The sequence below is a fragment of the Ovis canadensis genome, chromosome 17 (assembly GCF_042477335.2).
Source record: "Ovis canadensis isolate MfBH-ARS-UI-01 breed Bighorn chromosome 17, ARS-UI_OviCan_v2, whole genome shotgun sequence".
NCBI classification, from domain to species: domain Eukaryota; kingdom Metazoa; phylum Chordata; class Mammalia; order Artiodactyla; family Bovidae; genus Ovis; species Ovis canadensis.
The window spans coordinates 61,824,319-61,842,922 of NC_091261.1; the positions used below are offsets into that span (position 1 = coordinate 61,824,319).

At 58.8% G+C, this 18,604-nt stretch overlaps 1 protein-coding gene across 33 annotated transcripts in view; it reads left to right on the top strand.

Moving 5' to 3' along the window:
• Positions 1-16,550, top strand: part of NCOR2 (nuclear receptor corepressor 2) — a 236,371-nt gene extending 219,821 nt beyond the window's left edge. For 17 of the 33 annotated variants that reach the window (XM_069557629.1, XM_069557621.1, XM_069557627.1 and 14 more), the window contains 14 exons: positions 235-486; positions 1,408-1,557; positions 1,692-1,841; positions 1,937-2,159; positions 4,560-5,101; positions 6,250-6,399; positions 6,568-6,713; positions 7,213-7,406; positions 8,259-8,408; positions 9,019-9,164; positions 10,530-10,583; positions 13,237-13,461; positions 14,609-14,788; positions 15,364-16,550. In XM_069557629.1, coding sequence (XP_069413730.1) covers positions 235-486; positions 1,408-1,557; positions 1,692-1,841; positions 1,937-2,159; positions 4,560-5,101; positions 6,250-6,399; positions 6,568-6,713; positions 7,213-7,406; positions 8,259-8,408; positions 9,019-9,164; positions 10,530-10,583; positions 13,237-13,461; positions 14,609-14,788; positions 15,364-15,545 — 2,744 coding nt within the window. In that variant the 3' untranslated portion in view covers positions 15,546-16,550. The remainder of the gene's footprint in view (positions 1-234; positions 487-1,407; positions 1,558-1,691; positions 1,842-1,936; positions 2,160-4,559; positions 5,102-6,249; positions 6,400-6,567; positions 6,714-7,212; positions 7,407-8,258; positions 8,409-9,018; positions 9,165-10,529; positions 10,584-13,236; positions 13,462-14,608; positions 14,789-15,363) is intronic. The other 16 variants (XM_069557641.1, XM_069557642.1, XM_069557645.1 and 13 more) reach the window with 11 other exon arrangements.
• The last annotated feature ends 2,054 nt before the right edge of the window (positions 16,551-18,604 follow it).

Consider the following 18,604-nt stretch of genomic DNA (forward strand, 5'->3'; position numbering starts at 1 on the left):
ATTTTTGTGATCCACATTTCGGATACCCTGTGTTTGGGTGAATTTTGATCCCAAGAATATTATCAGTAAGAGGCACCCTCGGGTATGTTGGAGAGCAAGAGTTTTTCTACTTTGAGGCTGTCAATTCTGTTTTGTGGGAGTGTTTGGGAGAAGCTGTGGGGCATTAAGACAGGCAGAGGGGCATTCCCAGCCGAGGTGTGGGCCGGCCTGAACTTACTCCCCTTCTCCTGGCAGCCGCTGCCTATTACCTGCCCCGGCACCTGGCCCCCAACCCCACCTACCCACACCTGTACCCGCCGTACCTCATCCGCGGCTACCCCGACACGGCGGCACTGGAGAACCGCCAGACAATCATCAACGACTACATCACCTCGCAGCAGATGCACCACAACGCAGCCACCGCCATGGCCCAGCGAGCTGACATGCTGAGGGGCCTGTCGCCCCGAGAGTCCTCACTGGCCCTCAACTACGCCACCGGCCCGCGAGGTGGGTGGGGCAGGGTGCTGCCAGGCACACGGCTGGGCAGGACCCTCTACCCAGAATCAGCCTTATCCCTGGTCTGCCCAGGTTCCTGAAAGCACAGGACACGTATGTGCCCATGCCTGTACACCTGTCCTTGCCGAGAGTGGTCACCGTAGAGTCCCAAGTGGTGTCACCTTGCTGAGAGCACACACAGACCCAGCGGGTGGTTTAACTTACTAATGTATTTTGGCTGCACCTTGCAGCTTGTGGGATCTTAGTTCCCCGACCAGGGATCAAACCCAGGCAGTGAAAGCCCACATCTTAACCACCACACCGCCAGTGGTTTAGAGTTGTGTGTGGCTACATCCTGGATGGCACATGGGCTGTGCATGTGCCTGTGTGTCCTGTTGATGTATGTGGTCCTTTAAAAAAAAACTTGGAAATGTAAGGCTGTTTGAACTTCTTGTTCCCTTGATGAGCACCCAGCCTGTGGTTACTTTGCACATGAATATTACACTCTCTAGAAACACTTCTGGAATGTTCTTTCGGAACAACCAAGTCCTCGTTAGGGTCCAGTTGTTTTAAAACTGGTCACACTAGGTATTTCAAACAGTGGGGATTGAATACAAGCAACTGATGGCCTAGGGTCACAGGCAAAAGGGGCACAGCAGTGTATGCAGTGGCGCCACCTGCAAGCTACCTCTACTTCAGGGCTTGGGAGCAAAGGGAGGAGGGGCTGTGAGCAGCCGGCATTCAGACCTAGGGTGTGCACCAAGGAGGGAGCACGGGGCAGTGCTGCTACGGGGCAGTGCTGCTTCTCAGAGGGTGCGCGGTGCTCCAGTGGGTGGTGCGCTGCTCCAGCGGGTGGTGCGGTCCAGCGAGCAGGCAGCCTGGCTCCTCTCCTCCCCAGTGGCTGCAGCCCCCACCCCACCTCCTCTCTCACAGGCATCATCGACTTGTCTCAAGTGCCACATCTGCCTGTGCTGGTGCCCCCAACACCAGGCACGCCAGCCACCGCCATGGACCGCCTCGCCTACCTCCCCACTGCACCCCAGCACTTCAGTAGCCGGCTCAGCAGCTCCCCGCTCTCCCCAGGTGATGCCCCCACCCCAGTGCTGGGCGTCCTTGGGCAGATGCCTTGGCCTCTCTGTTCCATCCCGGAACATGAGTTGGGGTGCGGGGGGAGCTTCCTGTCCTTGGGGCTGAGCCGCAGGCCTTTGGGCTTCCAGGAGGCCCCACTCACTTGACAAAACCCACCGCCACGTCCTCGACCGAGAGGGAGCGGGAAAGGGAGCGTGAGCGCGAGCGCGAGCGCGAGCGGGAGAAGTCCATCCTCACGTCCACCACCACCGTAGAGCACGCACCCATCTGGAGACCTGGTAGGACGGCTGAGCCCCCAGCCCTCGCCGCGGGGGCGGGGGTGGGGTCTTCGCAGCCACACCACAGGTCTGATAGCACAGTTTGCCTCCCCCAGGTACGGAGCAGAGCGGCGGCGGTGCCGCCGGCTGCAGCGGCGGGGGTGGGGGCAGCAGCAGCAGCCGCCCCGCCTCCCACTCCCACGCCCACCAGCACTCGCCCATCTCACCGCGGACCCAGGACGCCATCCAGCAGAGGCCCAGCGTGCTGCACAACACGGGCATGAAGAGCATCATCACCTCCGTGGAGCCCAGCACGCCTACGGTCCTGAGGTGGGCCAGGTTGGCACAGGGGTGGAGACCGGCCCATGGTGGGTGGGGGGCTGGTCACTGGATACAGGTGGAGGGATGTGCGCTGGTACCAATGGGCCCGGGGATAAATGGGAGGGTGAGCGATGGGTGGGCAGAGTTGGGTGAGGAGGTAAATTGATGGATGATTTGGTTAGATGGATGGATTGTAATAGATTTGGATAAGTGGATATCCACTTATGTGGATGGATAAGTGGATGGATGACAGGTGAGTAAGTAGGCGCATAGGTGGGTCACTGGTAGATGGAGGGATGGCAGACTAGATGAATGGATAGGTGGGTGGACAGACAGATGATAGTGGGTGGACGAATGGATTGATGGTTAGAGCTAGGTGAATAGGTGGAAGAATTGATGGGAGGCTAATGGGATGGTTAGATGGTTAGATAGGTGGATGGAGGGTAGATGGGTGAATAGGCAGATGATGGGTTGGGTAAGTGGAGGAATGTGTAGTTGGGTTAGGTGGTAGGTGGGTGGGTGGGTAGATGAGAAGGTGCATAGTTGATGAGCTGGGTAGGTGGGTGGGGGTTGGGTCGATGGATGGATGAGTAGGTGGATGGGGAGGGTGGCTGGTGAGCAGCTGGGTAGGTTGTGGAGTTCAGGAATGGAGTCTGTGGAGCAGAGAGGAAGAGTCAGGTCGAGGGCTGTGAGGAGAGGCTCTCCTGCTCCTCCAGGGATTCAGCAGAGCCCCACAGGGAGGACGAGGTCAGGTGCCTCTTGTCTGGATCAAGGCCAGAGGTTCCCTGGATACTGGAGAACCTGCAGAGGGCCCGGATGTGTCTGGTCCCCAGAGTCCACTTCCTATCACAACAGGCCCGAGTCCCTGCTGGTGACCCACCTCCTACCACTGCCCAAGGCCTGTGGGCTGAGCTGCCTGACTGGGGACAGGAGTTTCCCCAGGGCCCTTCTCTGCCCAGGGACCTGTGTGGAGGCAGCTGCTTCTTCCAAAATGAAGCGTCCCTTCATGCAAGTCTCCCCACACTTGGCTGCTGTAAATCATGCCCTCCCCACCGCAATTCCAATTACAAAAAAACAACAACGTCATTTACCAGAAGCATCATCTTGGTGTCCTCCGAGTCAGTTCCCAGCAGTTACACAGAACAGGAGCACCTGACTCTTAAGAGGAGGGTGCCCAGACATGAGCTCCCACCAGCGACAGCCGGTGAGAAGCTGGAGCAGGAACAGCAAAGCCTTCCCCAGTAGCAGCTGAGGAAGACCCTTGAGGGTGAGGGTTAGTGAAAGACTTCCTCATGGAAACACTGGGCTAGAGAGAGAGACCAACGAGAGATAGTCGGGCCAGCTCATGTCCAAGCCTATTTCCTCGTCTGCAGCGTGGGGATAATTATACTAGCCTGTGAAGGTCAGAGGGAGTGCATTTGTGCATTTCTTCCTCCTGGTGGGCTTGCAGTGGGTCTCCTGCCCTGTGCTGGGTATGGGGGACACGGTGATGCAAGCCCTGCCCTCTTAGGGCTTATGGTTTAGACCAAGGCAGCAATCAGGGAAGGCTGCCTGAAGAAAGAGGCATGGGACTCTTGAGTAGCCAGCTCCAGCCCAATTGGAGTGAGGCGAGCACTCTGGGCAGAAGAGACAGCAAGGAGCCCTGGTTGGCCCCTGGTGGCTGAGGTGAAAGAACTGGGCGCCCCTGCCCTTTCCTCTAACCTCCCACCCTGGCCCACCATCAGGGCCTTTGCCCTTGGGGTTCTGATTCTTCACGGGGCTCACTCACTTCCTCTCGAGCTCATATGCCAGCCCCTCAGGGAGACACCCACCCCACTCATGCCTGAGAGCCCCCTTGCTGTTTGCTTGTTTTCCACCCAGAATCGTTACCTTCAAGCAAGTGCCACAATAATAGGAGTTTAATTTATCATGTTATCATATCAGCCTGTGTGTAGTGTGTCTCCTCGCCTAGAACATAAGGCACTTTTGTCTGTTTTGTGCACTGTCATATCCCTGATGTCTAGAACAGTGCCTGACATAGTAGGTGCTCAGTAAGGGTTGATGGGATGATGGATGGATGGATGGATGGATGGGTGGCTGGATGAATGGATGGATGGGTAGATGGATGAATGGATGGATGGGTAGATGGATGGATGGATGGGTAGATGGTTGGATGGATGGGTAGATGGTTGGATGGATGGGTAGATGGATGGGTGGATGGATGGATGAGTAGATGGATGGATGGATGGGGTAGGTGAGGCCCTATGGCATGGGGTCTCACAGGCCACAGTTGGGAGGGTTTATTCTGGGGAATGAGGGAGCTATTCCGGGCAGTGGCGACCCCTCAAGGTGTCAAAGTGAGGGAGTGACCCTGCCTCAGCCTTAAGGGCCACAGCTGTGGCTCCTGCAGCTGCTGACCCTCCCTCTCTCCTCCCCCAGGTCCACCTCCACCTCCTCGCCTGTCCGCCCAGCTGCCACATTCCCACCCGCCACCCACTGCCCGCTGGGCGGCACCCTTGATGGGGTTTACCCCCCACTCATGGAGCCTGTCTTGCTGCCTAAGGAGGCCCCTCGGGTTGCCCGGCCTGAGCGGCCCCGCGCGGACACTGGCCACACGTTCCTCGCCAAGCCTCCGGCCCGCGCCGGGCTGGAGCCTGCTTCCTCTCCCGGCAAGGGCTCCGAGCCTCGGCCCCTGGCACCCCCCGGCTCCAGCCACGTGGCCATCGCCCGTGCCCCAGCGAAGAGCCTCGCATCCCACCACGCCAGCCCAGACCAGCCGGCGCCCCCCGCCTCAGCTGCGGACCTGCACCGGGAAAAGACTCAAAGTAAACCCTTTTCCATCCAGGAATTGGAACTCCGTTCTCTGGGTAAGACCACCCTGACAGCGGCCACCTTCATAGACGCGATAATCATGCGTCAAATTGCTCACGATAAAGGGCCGCGAGAAGGAGGTTCGCTGGCCAACGACTCCCCTCGCGATGGTAAGACTTCCGGCCCCGCCGCCCACCCACCCCGTCTTGTGGCCTAAAGATATTTTCAGATCTCTGCTTTTTATTTTTCCCCTCCCCCCATTTTTCGTTGGTTTTGGTATTTTGTTTTGAAACTCGTCTTCGTCGATTGCACGCTCTGATGATTCCTCAAGCTGCGCCTACCCACCCTCTGATCGGAGCGGGGAGCACTTCATCATTTGCACATCGTTTTTATCATGATTTTTCTTTTTTCTTTTGGATTTTCGCTTTTTTTTCCTTTAATGAATGGATCTGTGATTTTGATTCCAGCTGCGCCTCCCATCTTCCCCTTTGCACCTTTGTCTGGGGAGCGGGGCTGCGGAGGGGCGCAGGCCCACGCCTTTGCCTGCTGCTGTGTGTGGTTTGGAGGCCGCCTCCCCCACCCCGCCCCACTGCCCCCAGGGTGTACAGTGGGGAGGAAGTCGGGGAGGAAAGAGAAGCACCTTCCCACTTCCCAGTAGGAGCTGGGAACCTGGCCCCTGCGTCCTCTGCCCAGGTTGTGAGGGGGGTCTTGGGGATGCTCTGGCCCCGTGTCTCCCTTGCCGACCCACCAGCCAGCTTCCCTGGGGAAGAGGGGAATCTTCTGTGCCTGTCTCCCACCTCCAGCCCCAGCTCAGGGCTCCTCTGTGCTGGAGAGGGGGATGTGGGGGGGATGACCCTGGGATCTGAGTGTCACTCACCACCACACTGGCCTCACACCCTCGCCACCCGTCCGCTACCTCTACACTCCCTTCCCGAAACCCATCCTGCCCCATCTCCGGCCCCACCCCGGCCCCCACCAGCCGGGTCTGTCTCCCGTCCCCCTTGCCCACCTTGTTGCTGTCCGTCTCTCACTCTCTCTGGGTCTCTCTCCATCTCTCCCGACCTGTCTGCCTGTGTGTCTCGTTCTCTGCTTTTCTTCTCCGTCCACCTCTCTTTGCAGTGCTGTCTCACCCTCCTCTCCCAACATGTCCCCACCCTTGGCTGGCCAGCAGCCCTCACGCTGGCTCACTCCCGCTCTCCGTCCACCCAAATCTTCCCCACCTCTGGCCCGGGGGAACCCATCCATCGTGGAGGGGCGGGCTGGGAAGGGCAGCCCTGGCCCTGGCTTTGGCCTGACTCAGGGCCTCGCCCGGCTACAGGTTATCACGGCGGCAGCTACAGCCCCGACGGTGTGGAGCCCGTGAGCCCCGTGAGCTCGCCCAGCCTGACCCACGACAAGGGGCTCCCCAAGCAGCTGGAGGAGCTCGACAAGAGCCACCTGGAGGGAGACCTGCGGCACAAGCAGCCAGGTGGGGTCCTGCCCCCACAGACGGGGAAGCTGAGGCACTCGGAGGCGGTGGAGTTGGCCCCGTGTCTCAGCTCAAAGGGCAGAGCCGGGATCTGAGGATGGCAGCCCCAGGGGGCCACCGGCCTTGCCCACCCTGGCCACGCCCTGACCAGCCCTGCTCTGCCCGCAGGCCCTGGGAAGCTCAGCAGCGAGGCGGCACACCTCCCACACCTGCGGCCGCTGCCCGAGAGCCAGCCCTCGTCCAGCCCGCTGCTCCAGACCACCCCGGGGGTCAAAGGTCACCAGCGGGTGGTCACCCTGGCACAGCACATCAGTGTAACTACCCCGCCTCGTCATTGCCTTTGCACCTGGGGCAGGACTAGGTCCTGAGAAAGGGAGGGGAGGAGGGTCCACATGTCCTCTAATGGGTTAACTGAGTCCTGGGTAGGGGTGGGGGGCGAACCAGGGATCTGGGGGTTGGCAAGGGCACGTCATGCCGGGCTTCCCAGAGTCGTCTCCAAATCAGGTGCTGTAGCTGTCCCCCCTCCTCCACCGATGGGGCGTCAGGTGCATAAGCCCATCCACGATCCATACCTCACACATGCTGGCCTGTGGAATCTGACCCATCTCAGGGCCCAGCTGGGGACTTCTGGCCTCACCCCATGCACCTGGGGGCATTGAGCTGCTACAGACAGGCTCAAAGCTCCTGGGGAGCCAAGGCCCACGCCCCCGGGTTCTGCCCCCAAAGCTCAGCTCAGCCCTCACCCCATCTGGAAGGTTCTGGCAGCTGGCTGGCACCTGACCCTTCATGTCTCCCCTGACCTTTGGCCTGCAGGAGGTCATCACACAGGACTACACGCGGCACCACCCGCAGCAGCTCAGCGCGCCCCTCCCTGCCCCCCTCTACTCCTTCCCCGGAGCCAGCTGCCCTGTCCTGGACCTTCGCCGCCCACCCAGCGACCTCTACCTCCCACCCCCAGACCACGGGACCCAGGCCCGTGGCTCACCCCACAGTGAAGGGGGCAAGAGGTGAGCAGGGGTGGGAGACAGGGTACCCCTTGCCAGTCCCCACCGAGGAGCTTTGTTAGGTGTCTGCTGCGGGTAGGGTGAAGCTCGGGGGGCGGGGAGTTGGCTCAAGGTCACAGAGCAGCTGGACACCTAGCTGACACGTACACCACACTCAGGGGGTTCCAGACACTGAGCTAAACCCTTCACACACGCCAACCAGGATCCTCACCACAGCCTCAGGAAGTATAGGCAGTGTTACCCCATTTCACAGATGAAGAAACTGAGGCATGGAGCAGTGAACTCACTTGCCCACGGGGACGCAGCCAGTAAGCGGCGGAGCTGGGATTCGAAGCAGAGCTGTGTGATGTGAGAGTAGCCTCCCAGCAGGCGCACATGCACTTCACACTCCTGGTTACCCCTAGGGGCCCCCGGTCAGAGAGGAGAGAGGAGGACCCCCTTGAGGGCCCTCCACTAGGATGAGGGAGCCACTCTGGGTGGCACACAGAGGAAAGGAGATGGCAGGATGTCTTTGGGGGAGCAGTGGGGTCCCTGGTGTGGGGAAGCAGCAGGGGTTCGACAAAGTGCCCCCCACGGGCCAAATCCTGCCATAGCCTGTTCTTGCACAGTCCGTGAGCTGAAGACGGTATTACATTTTTAAAGGATTATTCTTTTTAAATGAAGAAAAATATAGTCAAGACCACAACTGGCCCATCACTCCTGAAATATTTATTATTTGGTTCCTTATAGGAAAAGTGTGCTAAGCGCTGGTTTAGAGTGAGGCAGGGCTTGCAGGGGAGTGGAGGGAGGGGTGCGCCCCCTTCAAGAGGGAGAGCTCAGAGCTCTGACCACCGCTGGGACCCTCTCTCCACCCAGGTCTCCAGAGCCAAGCAAGACGTCAGCCCCGGGCAGCGGTGAGGATGGTATCGAACCTGTGTCCCCGCCGGAGGGCATGGTGGAGCCTGGGCATCTGCGGGGCACCATGTACCCGCTGCTGTACCGGGACGGGGAACAGGCGGAGCCCAGGTATCTTCTCAGCGGCCCCTCCCCTTCCTGGGGCGCTCAGGAATACAGCCCTTGCCCACCTGTGGCCTTGGTCCACCACTGTGCAATTGAGGGCTTGACAAGGGCTTCAGGGTGCAACTGAGGACCTCAGACCTACTAAACAAGGTCGGAACTTGGGAGACCTCCATGGCAACTTCCAGGGTCTTGGGCTGGGGTCTCTCAGCTCAGGCTGGGCCCCTGTTGCCAACACTTGAGGATCTGAGATTTGAAGAGCTACATGTTCTGGACCAAGCTGGGGCCCAGGGTTGGGAGGGAGGCAGAGAAAAAAGCCCCCTCATCTCAGGGGAAGGTGTGATCTGAGCCCATTTGGGCCCCTTTTCTGGGCGTCTGACTGTGGCAGGCAGACAGGTATGGCCCACCAGGACAGCTGGGGTTCTCCAGAGATACCGGAGCCCAAGGATAGGGGATTTCAGAAGACATGGTCCCTGAGAGACTGAGGAAGCAGGCTCGGGGGTGGGAAAAGCATGATTCTGAATTTCTAAGGCAGATCAGGTGGTGAGCGCCCCATCATCAAGGGTGTGCAAGCTCAGCACCAAGTGAACTGACCTGTGGTGTCTGAACCTTGCAATAGGATGGGCTCCAAGTCTCCAGGCAACACCAGCCAGCCGCCGGCGTTCTTCAGCAAGCTGACCGAGAGCAACTCGGCCATGGTCAAATCTAAGAAACAGGAGATCAATAAGAAGCTGAACACCCACAACCGGAACGAGCCAGAATACAGTAAGCGGCCCACCCGCTCCCCGGGAGAAGGATGACAAGGGGGCGAGATTGGGGACCAGCACGGCCAGGTGGACCTGCCGACCACCTCTCCTGCTCACCCGTCACCTCATGTTCAAGGAGCCCGAGGTGGTCTCTCTTTTTGCTCTGGGTACCTGGTGGCACAGAATGCAGTGCCCAGAATGGTGCCCAGCGCACAGGGGGCTCTCGGGGAATATTTGCATGAATGGGCCAGTTCACGCTGGGCACCAGAGATGGGGGTCACGCGTGTCTCCCATTCACAGTGTGCCTCACTTTTGTGATTTTCCCATTTGTATGGTTCCTGGATGTCAGTCCTAGCTCAGCTCCCCACCCCTGTTAGCACAGCGCCTGTCCCATAACAGATGCTCAGGAGACCCTCTGAGCCGGTAAACCAATGAATGAAGGGTCCTCATATCCCCAGCTTCAAAGAGCTCTTTAGCTGGGGAGAGCTCGAGGGCCTTGCAGAGCCTTTTCTTTTTCTGGGGCTGGCATTGCAACCTTGAAGACAGTCCCTGGCCCAGGCTATTAAGTCCAGAATCTTGTCAAGTGCCGTGCGCTGGCCAGCGGGTGAGCAGCCCCCGAGAGCTGACTCAGAACGCAAAATCTCAGATGTCAGGGCCATCTGGCTATGACCTCTGTCACCCCATTGATCACCAGGATTGATTTGGCTGACCTGGCTGGCTGGCGGGCATCCCCTTCCTCCCTCACTGCTCCACGCGTGTGCCTCCGAGAGCTGTGTGCTCAGTTGAAGAGGATGACCTTCCCCTCTTTGGTCAAGGGTGTATGAGTAGCTCTGTGCTCCCCTCTAGCTGTGCTAGAACCTCCACATGAGCGCTCAGGGTCCATTTGTAAGAGAATCCTATGGACAGAGGAGCCTGAAGGGCTGCAGTCCATGGGGTTGCAAAGAGTCAGACACGACTGAGCAACTTGGCACACACACACAGGGTAGTCAAGCTTCCAAGACTCAAGACAGCCAAGTGAGGCGTTATGTATGGCAGGCTGCCTTTTTTTAAAAAAAATACAGACTCTCAAGTGCTGCCCCAGGTGGTGCTGGTGGTAAAGAATGCACCTGCCAATGCAGGTAGATGTCAAGAGACACGAGTTCGATCCCTGGGTCGGGAAGACTTGGAGGAGGGCATGGCAACCCTCTCTAGTACTGTTGCCAGGAGAATCCCATGGACCAAGACTAGCCCTGCTGCCTTGCACAAGCTCCCGGCTGGTACACCTTGCCTAGACCAGACAGGAAAGCGGGGCGGGTGGCGGGGGCATGGGGTGCGGGGGACGGGGCAGATGATTTCCAGGATCCATGGGCCCATCGCCCTCACCCTTCTTATCATTCCCCTCCAGACATCGGCCAACCGGGGACAGAGATCTTCAACATGCCCGCCATCACCGGAGCAGGTAACCATCCATCCCGGGGGCCACCAGCCCTGTGCCTGTCCCCCCACCCCACCCCCATCACTATGCACCCTGGGGAGGTCACACTGGGTGTCTGGACCCAGGAGGAGACTTGGGAGTGAGGTCACGGAGGTCTCTGAGCCCCACATCGGCTGTAGCCATGGTGAAAAGCAGCCTTTCTCAGTTCGAGTGTGTCCCCTCCTCTGGTCTAAACAAACGTTGCAGTGGGGATACAGATGCACATAAAAGGCTGGAGACGAGGGAGAGGGGAGGCCTGCAATGAGTCTCTAATGGAGTTCAATTTCAAGGCCTCCTGGTGCATTTAGGACAGTGTTAGAATCACACACAGCTGTCCAGAAACTTACCCGGCTTGTTTGTTGGGGTCTCAGATGGAGACTCAAGTCTGGATGGGTAGTGAGCCTGTGTGCTCACATACAGCCTGCCCTTGTGGTCCAGGTGGGCATTTTATATAGACAGAGCATCAGTTTTACTTGAAAATGCTAGCCAGGGGGCTAGGGGAACACTGTAGATGTATTCTGAGAGGAGTGTAAAATCCACACGTGTTTTTAAGCTGAGACTTAAGCCTTTTATGATGCATTGGAGGCCCTTGGGCTTGGATCCCCCAGCCTCCAGTAGGGGCCACACTGTGCATTTCTGCTGCCTCTGTAGGGCTGGGTGGGGAATGGCCTTGTGTCTGGTATGAAACGACTGAGCCCAGAGCAGATGGGGCTGACCCTCTGCCAGAGAGGAAGCATCTTCGGGAGGAACACAGGGGCACATACTGGCCTTCTCGGGGCCATCACAGCTCCAGGAACAGCTGAGCAAAAGACAACTCTTGGATTTTATCAGGGGGCCACAGGGCCTCTAAATGCTGAGCCTTAGGCAACAGGGAAGAGGCAATCTGGTCGAAACAACAAGATGGTCAGAAATGGATGTTTTCAGAATGTTTCAAACCTTGACTGAGACGCTGAGACACGCAGGTACATGTGTATGTAGAGATTCACGCGCAACAACGAAGATTTATGTGAAAACTTGTATATAAATTAGATTCAACTTTTTTTTCAAAGCAATGTAATCCAAACAAAAGAATTTCCCCCAGACCTCAGTCTCTGCTGCTTTAGCTCCTGCTTCAGGACTGGCGGTGGGTCAGCTTCCTGACTAAGTACCAGTCAGACCACGTATCTATGACCTTGGCGTCGGGCTCATCTGTGATTGTAGGATGCTAACCTACCGAGGAACCATCATGACCAGTAGCCCTCACATCTATTTTTTTCCACTTCCCAGTGTTTTAGTTTGTAGGATCATAAATGGGTGGACCGCCCCTCCACCCATCCATCACCCCTGTTGGAAAATTTGCTTTTTCTTGATGGACATGGCTTTTTTTATTTGAAGTGCTGATGAAACATGGCCAAGACCCAGCTTAAAAAAAAGTCAAGGGGTCTTGTGGCTGTGAATGAGTTTGAAAGTAAAAAGAAGAGAAAAAGAAAACGTAGACAGCAGATAGTTGCTTTAGAAATGTGACTTTAGAACTGCTGTGTCACGAAGTCAGCAGTCCAGTTTACAGATGAGTCAGGGGTCAGCCAGACTTGCTAATCATACAGTTGGCTCGGAGCAAAAGTTTTAAAATTCATGAAAAATTCTGCCTGGTGGCAGGCAGAGAGCTTTGTCGGCGGTTTTTGAAAGCGAAGTCTGGTTTAACAACAACAAAAATGCCCCAAAGAGGCACATTCCCCGGGGTTTGCAAAATCAGTCCCTAGGAAACACGAGAGGGTCAGAAAACCTGTTAAACAGAAAGAAAGGAGTAACTGGCTTGACTTCGCAGTGGGTGTCTGGAAGGACCCATGGGGGCAGCCGTCGATCGGGCCACTGCGGGCCGGGGTGGCCGGGCGGGCGCGGCCAGGCCACCGTCTCCAGCTCTGCCCTGACCCTCGCACGCGCCGTAACTGCATGGCTGCCACCCTCCCCACCCCCCCGTCCGTCTCTGCACCTCTCTCTCCTCGTGGCTCCCTGGGCGGGCAGAAGGCGTGGGAGGAGAGTTAGGCCCCAGCTGCAGGGCGGTGGGGGACAGGCAGGGGGCTGGGCGCCCCCAGGTGGGGGCAGCGGAGGACTGTCTGGTCACCTTCCCCCCGTCCTCTCCGCAACCCTGGGAACCAAGGAAGGACTCCCCCATGCCCAGCACTGCACTCAGGCTGGGCTTAGTTTCCCTGCAGCCCTTTCCCCTCAGTAAGGGGACCTCTGATCCTGCCCTCCACCCCACTCCCTGTTTTTAAGACCACTTGGATTTTAAATAATGACACAGCCCCAGCTGGGGTTAGGGAGCCAGAAGGGGCTTCCGATTCCCCAGAGAGCAGAGTAGAAGTGAGGCTTGGTGGGGGGTGATGAGCATGTAACTTCCCCAAAGCCCACCTCTCCCCCTCACCCGCACCGGGAATCCCTAAGAGTCTCCAGTGACCAAGTCAGAGGGAGGCTTCCCGCCCCATCGCCCCATAGGGAAAACCAGGGCGGGCGGGGTAGACAGGGAAACTGAGAATCGTCGCTTTGCCGAAATGTGCTCACTGTGTATTCTCTCTTCTCCTCCCTCTCTCCCTCTGTGCTTCTCTCTCCCTCCCCCCTCTGGCCCCCTCCTGGCCCCTCTGTGTGTGTGTCTCTCTCCCAGGCCTCATGACCTGCAGAAGCCAGGCGGTGCAGGAGCATGCCAGCACCAACATGGGGCTGGAGGCTATTATTAGAAAGGCGCTCATGGGTAAATATGATCAGTGGGAAGAGCACCCGCTCAGCGCCAATGCTTTTAACCCTCTGAATGCCAGTGCCAGCCTGCCCGCTGCTGCTATGCCCATAACCGCTGCTGACGGACGGAGCGAACACGCACTCACCTCGCCAGGTCTGCAGGCCTCCTCCCGCCTCGGCCCTCCAGCCCCGCCTGCCCGCCCACCCCGTCTTTCCCTACCCTGGTGTCATTAATCCTCCCGCCTCCTCCTCCTCCTCCTCCTCCTCCTCCTCCTCCACGGTCCTCTGACCAAGGCCCCCCCTCCCGCCCCCCACCCCCAGCTTTGGAGCTTGTGACTTGACTTTTTTGTGCGTGTTTGATGTGGTCCTGGAGTTGGCTAACCCCATGCTGGGCGGGCACCCCTAGGTGTCCAAGTTGCCCCGGGTCTGCCCTTGCCCACTGGGCACGAAGGAGCTGCCGCTTTTCTAAAACCACTCATGCCGCTGCCCGAGCCCTGCCCTGCCTTCCTCGAACCCTGCCGGACACAGGTCTCTGGATGCCTGCGTCCCGGCCCCTCTTGTGTCTCCTTGGGGGCGATTGGGCTGGAATGAGGACCTTACCTTCTCTGTGTGGATCGAGGGGACCCCTGGGCTCATGGGCAGCCAGGCCGGTGGGCTCTGTGCCTGAGATTGCCACCATGCGTGTCCATGGCTGGCCCTCGGGCCTGATGGGGAAGAGACCAGGGTCTGTGTGCCAGGCCCAAACTCAGATGAGTTAGGGAAACCACACGGGCCAGCTCGCCCTCAGCCCTGGGTCCTGAATCAACACTCCACATATCAGAGCAAGGGCTGGACAAGGAGAGCGCTTGAACCATTTTTCTAACCTGGACACTGTGGCCCCAGGAAGTTTTTGGACTTAAGGCAAGCCCAGGCCTGGCCTCAGGGCCCCCGGCTTCCCTGCAGAGGGCCTGCAGCCCTCCAGGCCCCAGCACAGTCCTAGGGCGGTCAGGGTCAAGCCAGAGGCCTGAGGCTTTGTGCTTGGAGTATTAGCCCATAGTGGGCAGATGGGCCTCGGGGCAGCCTGAGGGGGCTTTGCACATAGTACTATCCACTGCCCTAGTAGAAACCCCTGCACATCCAGGCGCATGGCTGGGTCTGGACATCTGGTTGACCTCTTTGGCTTCCCAGGGGCCCGAGCTACTGTTCCCCCTCCCCAGGGGGCCCAGGAAGCAGGGGTCAGGGCCTCACCCATCCTCCAGTCCCCACAGCATGAGACCTGTCCTCACAGTCCAACGTGGCCCCTTCCGTGTGTCTCCCTGCAGGTGGCGGCGGGAAGGCCAAAGTCTCCGGCAGACCCAGCAGCCGAAAAGCCAAGTCCCCAGCCCCAGGCCTGGCATCTGGGGACCGGCCACCCTCCGTCTCCTCGGTGCACTCGGAGGGAGACTGCAACCGCCGGACTCCACTCACCAACCGCGTGTGGGAAGACCGGCCCTCGTCTGCAGGTGGGCGCCTGGGCTGGGCGAGGGGGCCAGGCCAGCTGCTTGAGCACCTGCTGTGCACAGAGCGTGTGGCCAGGCCTGTTCTGAGAAAACCCCTCAGGGCCCTGCCCAGCTAAACTCAGGCTCACACAGGGTCAGGACACTTCCTGTATGGGCCCAGCTGGAGGGCAAGGGTGCAGTTAGAGAGGATGAAGGATTCTGGAAGTGAAGAGAGAAGCTTGTGGGCAGGGACCAGTCCCATGGGTTTGCAGGGGGGTTGCAAGAGAGCTGCCCACCCCCGATTTCTTTGTGAGTGCGAGGAGGTCCCTGGCAGAGGTTCAGGAGATCCCTTGGCTGCAGAACAGGCCCCGGGGACAAGGGCAGGAGCAGCTAGGAGGCTCCTGCAGGGCTGGAAGATAGGCTGCTGGGCATGGATGGGATGGGAGTGGTGGCAGGGAGTCCAGGCGGGCAGTTTGAGAACATTCAGGAAATAGAAGGGGCAGCGGAGGCAGGAGGGTGAGGGCCCCAGGGTGGCAGGTGGGTGGGGCCCACAGGGACTGCCTGGCTCACCGAGTTGTCTCTCCCGGTCTCTCCGGCAGGGTCCACCCCGTTCCCCTACAACCCCCTGATCATGCGGCTGCAGGCGGGGGTCATGGCCTCCCCGCCCCCGCCCGGGCTCCCCGCGGGCAGCGGGCCCCTGGCCGGTCCCCATCATGCCTGGGACGAGGAGCCCAAGCCGCTGCTCTGCTCGCAGTACGAGACGCTGTCCGACAGCGAGTGACGGTCAGAGTGGGGAGGGGGCAGCGAGCAGCTGGAGCAGCGGGTCGAGGAGTGGGCGGCTGCCGACTCCCCGCACTGAGGAAGGAGCCCCTGAGTCTGCCTGTGCGCCCATCCGTCCGTCCGTCCGTCCGTCCGTCCAGAGCCGGCATCCTTGCCTGTCTAAAGCCTTAACTATGACTCCCGCCCCGGCTGGCCCGCGCAGTGACCTTACTCAGGGGATGTTTACCTGGTGCTCGGGAGGGGAGGGGCCGGGCCGGGCAGGGGGCGCAGCAGGCGTGTGTGGCGGCCACACGCGTACAGCCGGGGCGGCCAGGGACCCAAAGCAGGACGACCACCCACCTCCCACGCCACTGCCTCCCCCCTTAACGCATTTGGAACCAAAGTCTAAACTGAGCTCGCAGCCCCCGCACCCCCAGCCCCGTCTGCCCCCAACCCACCTCTCGCTTAGCACTCTGGACAGACGGACACGGGCCCTGTCCAGGCCCCAGCACTCTTGTCCCCGGACCCCAGGGGCTGCCCCAGCCGACGAGACCGTGGGAAACCGAATCAGGCCAGGTGGGCAGGTGACAGGGCCAGGTGTGGCCTGGGGCGAGCGGCTGCTCCGAGGAACTGGACTGTTTGGTTCACGCAGCATTGCCGCAGTGGCGGGAAGGAAAGGCAGGTGTAAATGATATATTGGTTTACAGGGTATATTTTTGATACCTTCAATGAAATAATTCAGATGTTTTAAGCAAGGAAGGACTTACCCAGTATTATTGCTGCTGTGCTTTCGATCTCTGCTTACCGTTCAAGAGGCGTGCGCAGGCCGACAGTCGGTGACCCCATCGTCCACAGGACCAAGGGGGGTGGAGGCTGCCAGCCCCCAAGCCCCCCCCCCGCGTCCTCCCTTCCTCCCTTCCTTGGGCAGAATGAATTTGATGGGTATTCTGTGACCGCCATCTGCGCACGGCGGTGGCGTCCTGTCATTTACACACGTTCTTCTCATTAAAAAGCAAATTATACTCGAGTTACAGAGGCTCCTTCTCTATCTCGGACCCGCAACCCAGAGTGGGCAACGCAAAACAGGACGGTGGGAGTGTAACCCTGCAGGGGACAAGGACACGTCCCCTGACTCACAAGACTCGTCCCATCTGCAGGTGAATGTTGTTGTTCAATTGCTCAGTCGTGTCCGACTCTTTGCAGCCCCATGGACTGCAGCAAGCCAGGCTTCCCTGTCCTTTACTATCTCTCAGAGCAAACTTATGTCCCTTGAGTCAGGAATGCCATCCAACCATCTCATCCTATGTGTCCCCTTCTCCTCCTGCCTGCAGTCTTTCCCAGCATCAGGGTTTTTTTCCAGTGAGTCGGCTCCTCTGCAGCCGAGTATTTATACCAACCGTAAGGACGTCGATGTGCGGACATTGAACCATCACACCCATGGTGGGAGTACTGAATTTTCACCCACGAGGAGGGTATCGGAAATTCACACCCATGCTGACAGTGTCTGAGACGGCCATCATCAACTCTGAACTGTTAAATACCTTAAACGTTATTGTTCTGGGACTTGGCTGGTGGTCCGGTGGGTAAGAATCCACCTTGTGGCACATTGGGCAGGGGCTTGATCCCTGGTCGGGGAACTAAGATCCCACGTGCTGCGGGGCAACTATGCCTGTGCGCAGCAGTGAAGATCCCGTGTGCCCCGACTAAGCTGCGGCATAGCCACATAAATAAATACTTTAAAAATTATTCCACCTACACCTCGTTAGAAAACAGACAGATCCTTGGCTTTGAACATGCGGCAGAAGAGGGAACAGCCCTCCCAGCTCAAGTCTTAAGACACGTGCCGATTAGCGACTTGCGGTTTTGGTTGAACGGGTCTCAAGGGCTGTGCTCTCAAGACCGCCCTGTTCCTTCAGGAGTGGAGCCAGCGCTTCAGAGAGGCTGCAGTTCTTTGCAGCGGATATGGCGTGTGGGATTGGCGTTCAGGGCGGGGGGCAGAGGAGGAGAGAACCAGGGCCGCTGGAGGGAGGAATTGCCATTCCGAGCCCAACGTTTAACCTGGTGGTCAACCCAGCACCCCATCTCCCCAGGGTGTAGACCGGGGCATGGGGGGGTTGGAAATCTGCATCCCCAGGGGACTCTGCCCAGCCTCGCTGGCACTACAAGTTTACCCTGCGAACCTTTGCCATGAAGGGAGTAGGCAGAGGGCTTGAGTCCCACAGGGTGCAGCCTGGCACCTGGGCTGCAGTACTGGTGCTGACAGGCAGGTGGCAGTGTTGGGCCAGCAAAGGGTCTTGTCCTGGGTGGGGCCTCCCTCTGCCTGGGGTGCGGGCCAGCCCCCGCCTGGAATCCAGGGTGGGTCAGATTGTGCAGGCCACACCAGCCACCAGGGGTGTCACCCAGGATCCCATGGCTCTTCCCACAGCTGTAGTCAGACCAGGGTGATATGGGGGTGGGGGTGGGGGTGAGGGGGTAATACAACTGTCAGCCCACAGGGTCATCTCTGCCAGCCCTCTGTCTCAGGATGTCAGAACTGACACCACCCAGCACCTCTGTATTCTCAGGGCCGGTAGCACAGACCCCACGCCAGGATGTTGGCAGGGCACAGAGAGAACTCAGGCCCTCCTGGTACCTGCAGAGGGTCCACCCACTCTTCCAGGCTCAGCCCCCAAAGGGTTCATCCAACTCCTCTCTGGGTCAGTTTCCTTACTGGCCCATCTTAAAATGGAGTTCGCATTAACTCCCTGGTGGAGTCTGTCCAGTGCAGAAGACCCGGGTTCGATCCCTGGGTTGGGAAGATCCCCTGGAAGAGGGTATGGGAACATACTTCAGTGTTCTTGCCTGGAGAATCCCATGGACAGAGGAGCCTGGCAGGCTACAGTCCGTGGGGTCACAAAGAGTTGGACACAACTGAGCAACTAACACTCATGCTGTTCCCTGACCCACATTTCCCTGAAAGACTTTTACACACACTTCAAAACCCAGTTAGGTCATTCCCTCCTCTAAAACCCATCATCTCTCCCCATCTTCTCTCCTCTGGGTCTCTGCTAACACACCGCAAGCTACTGGACAGAACTCCTG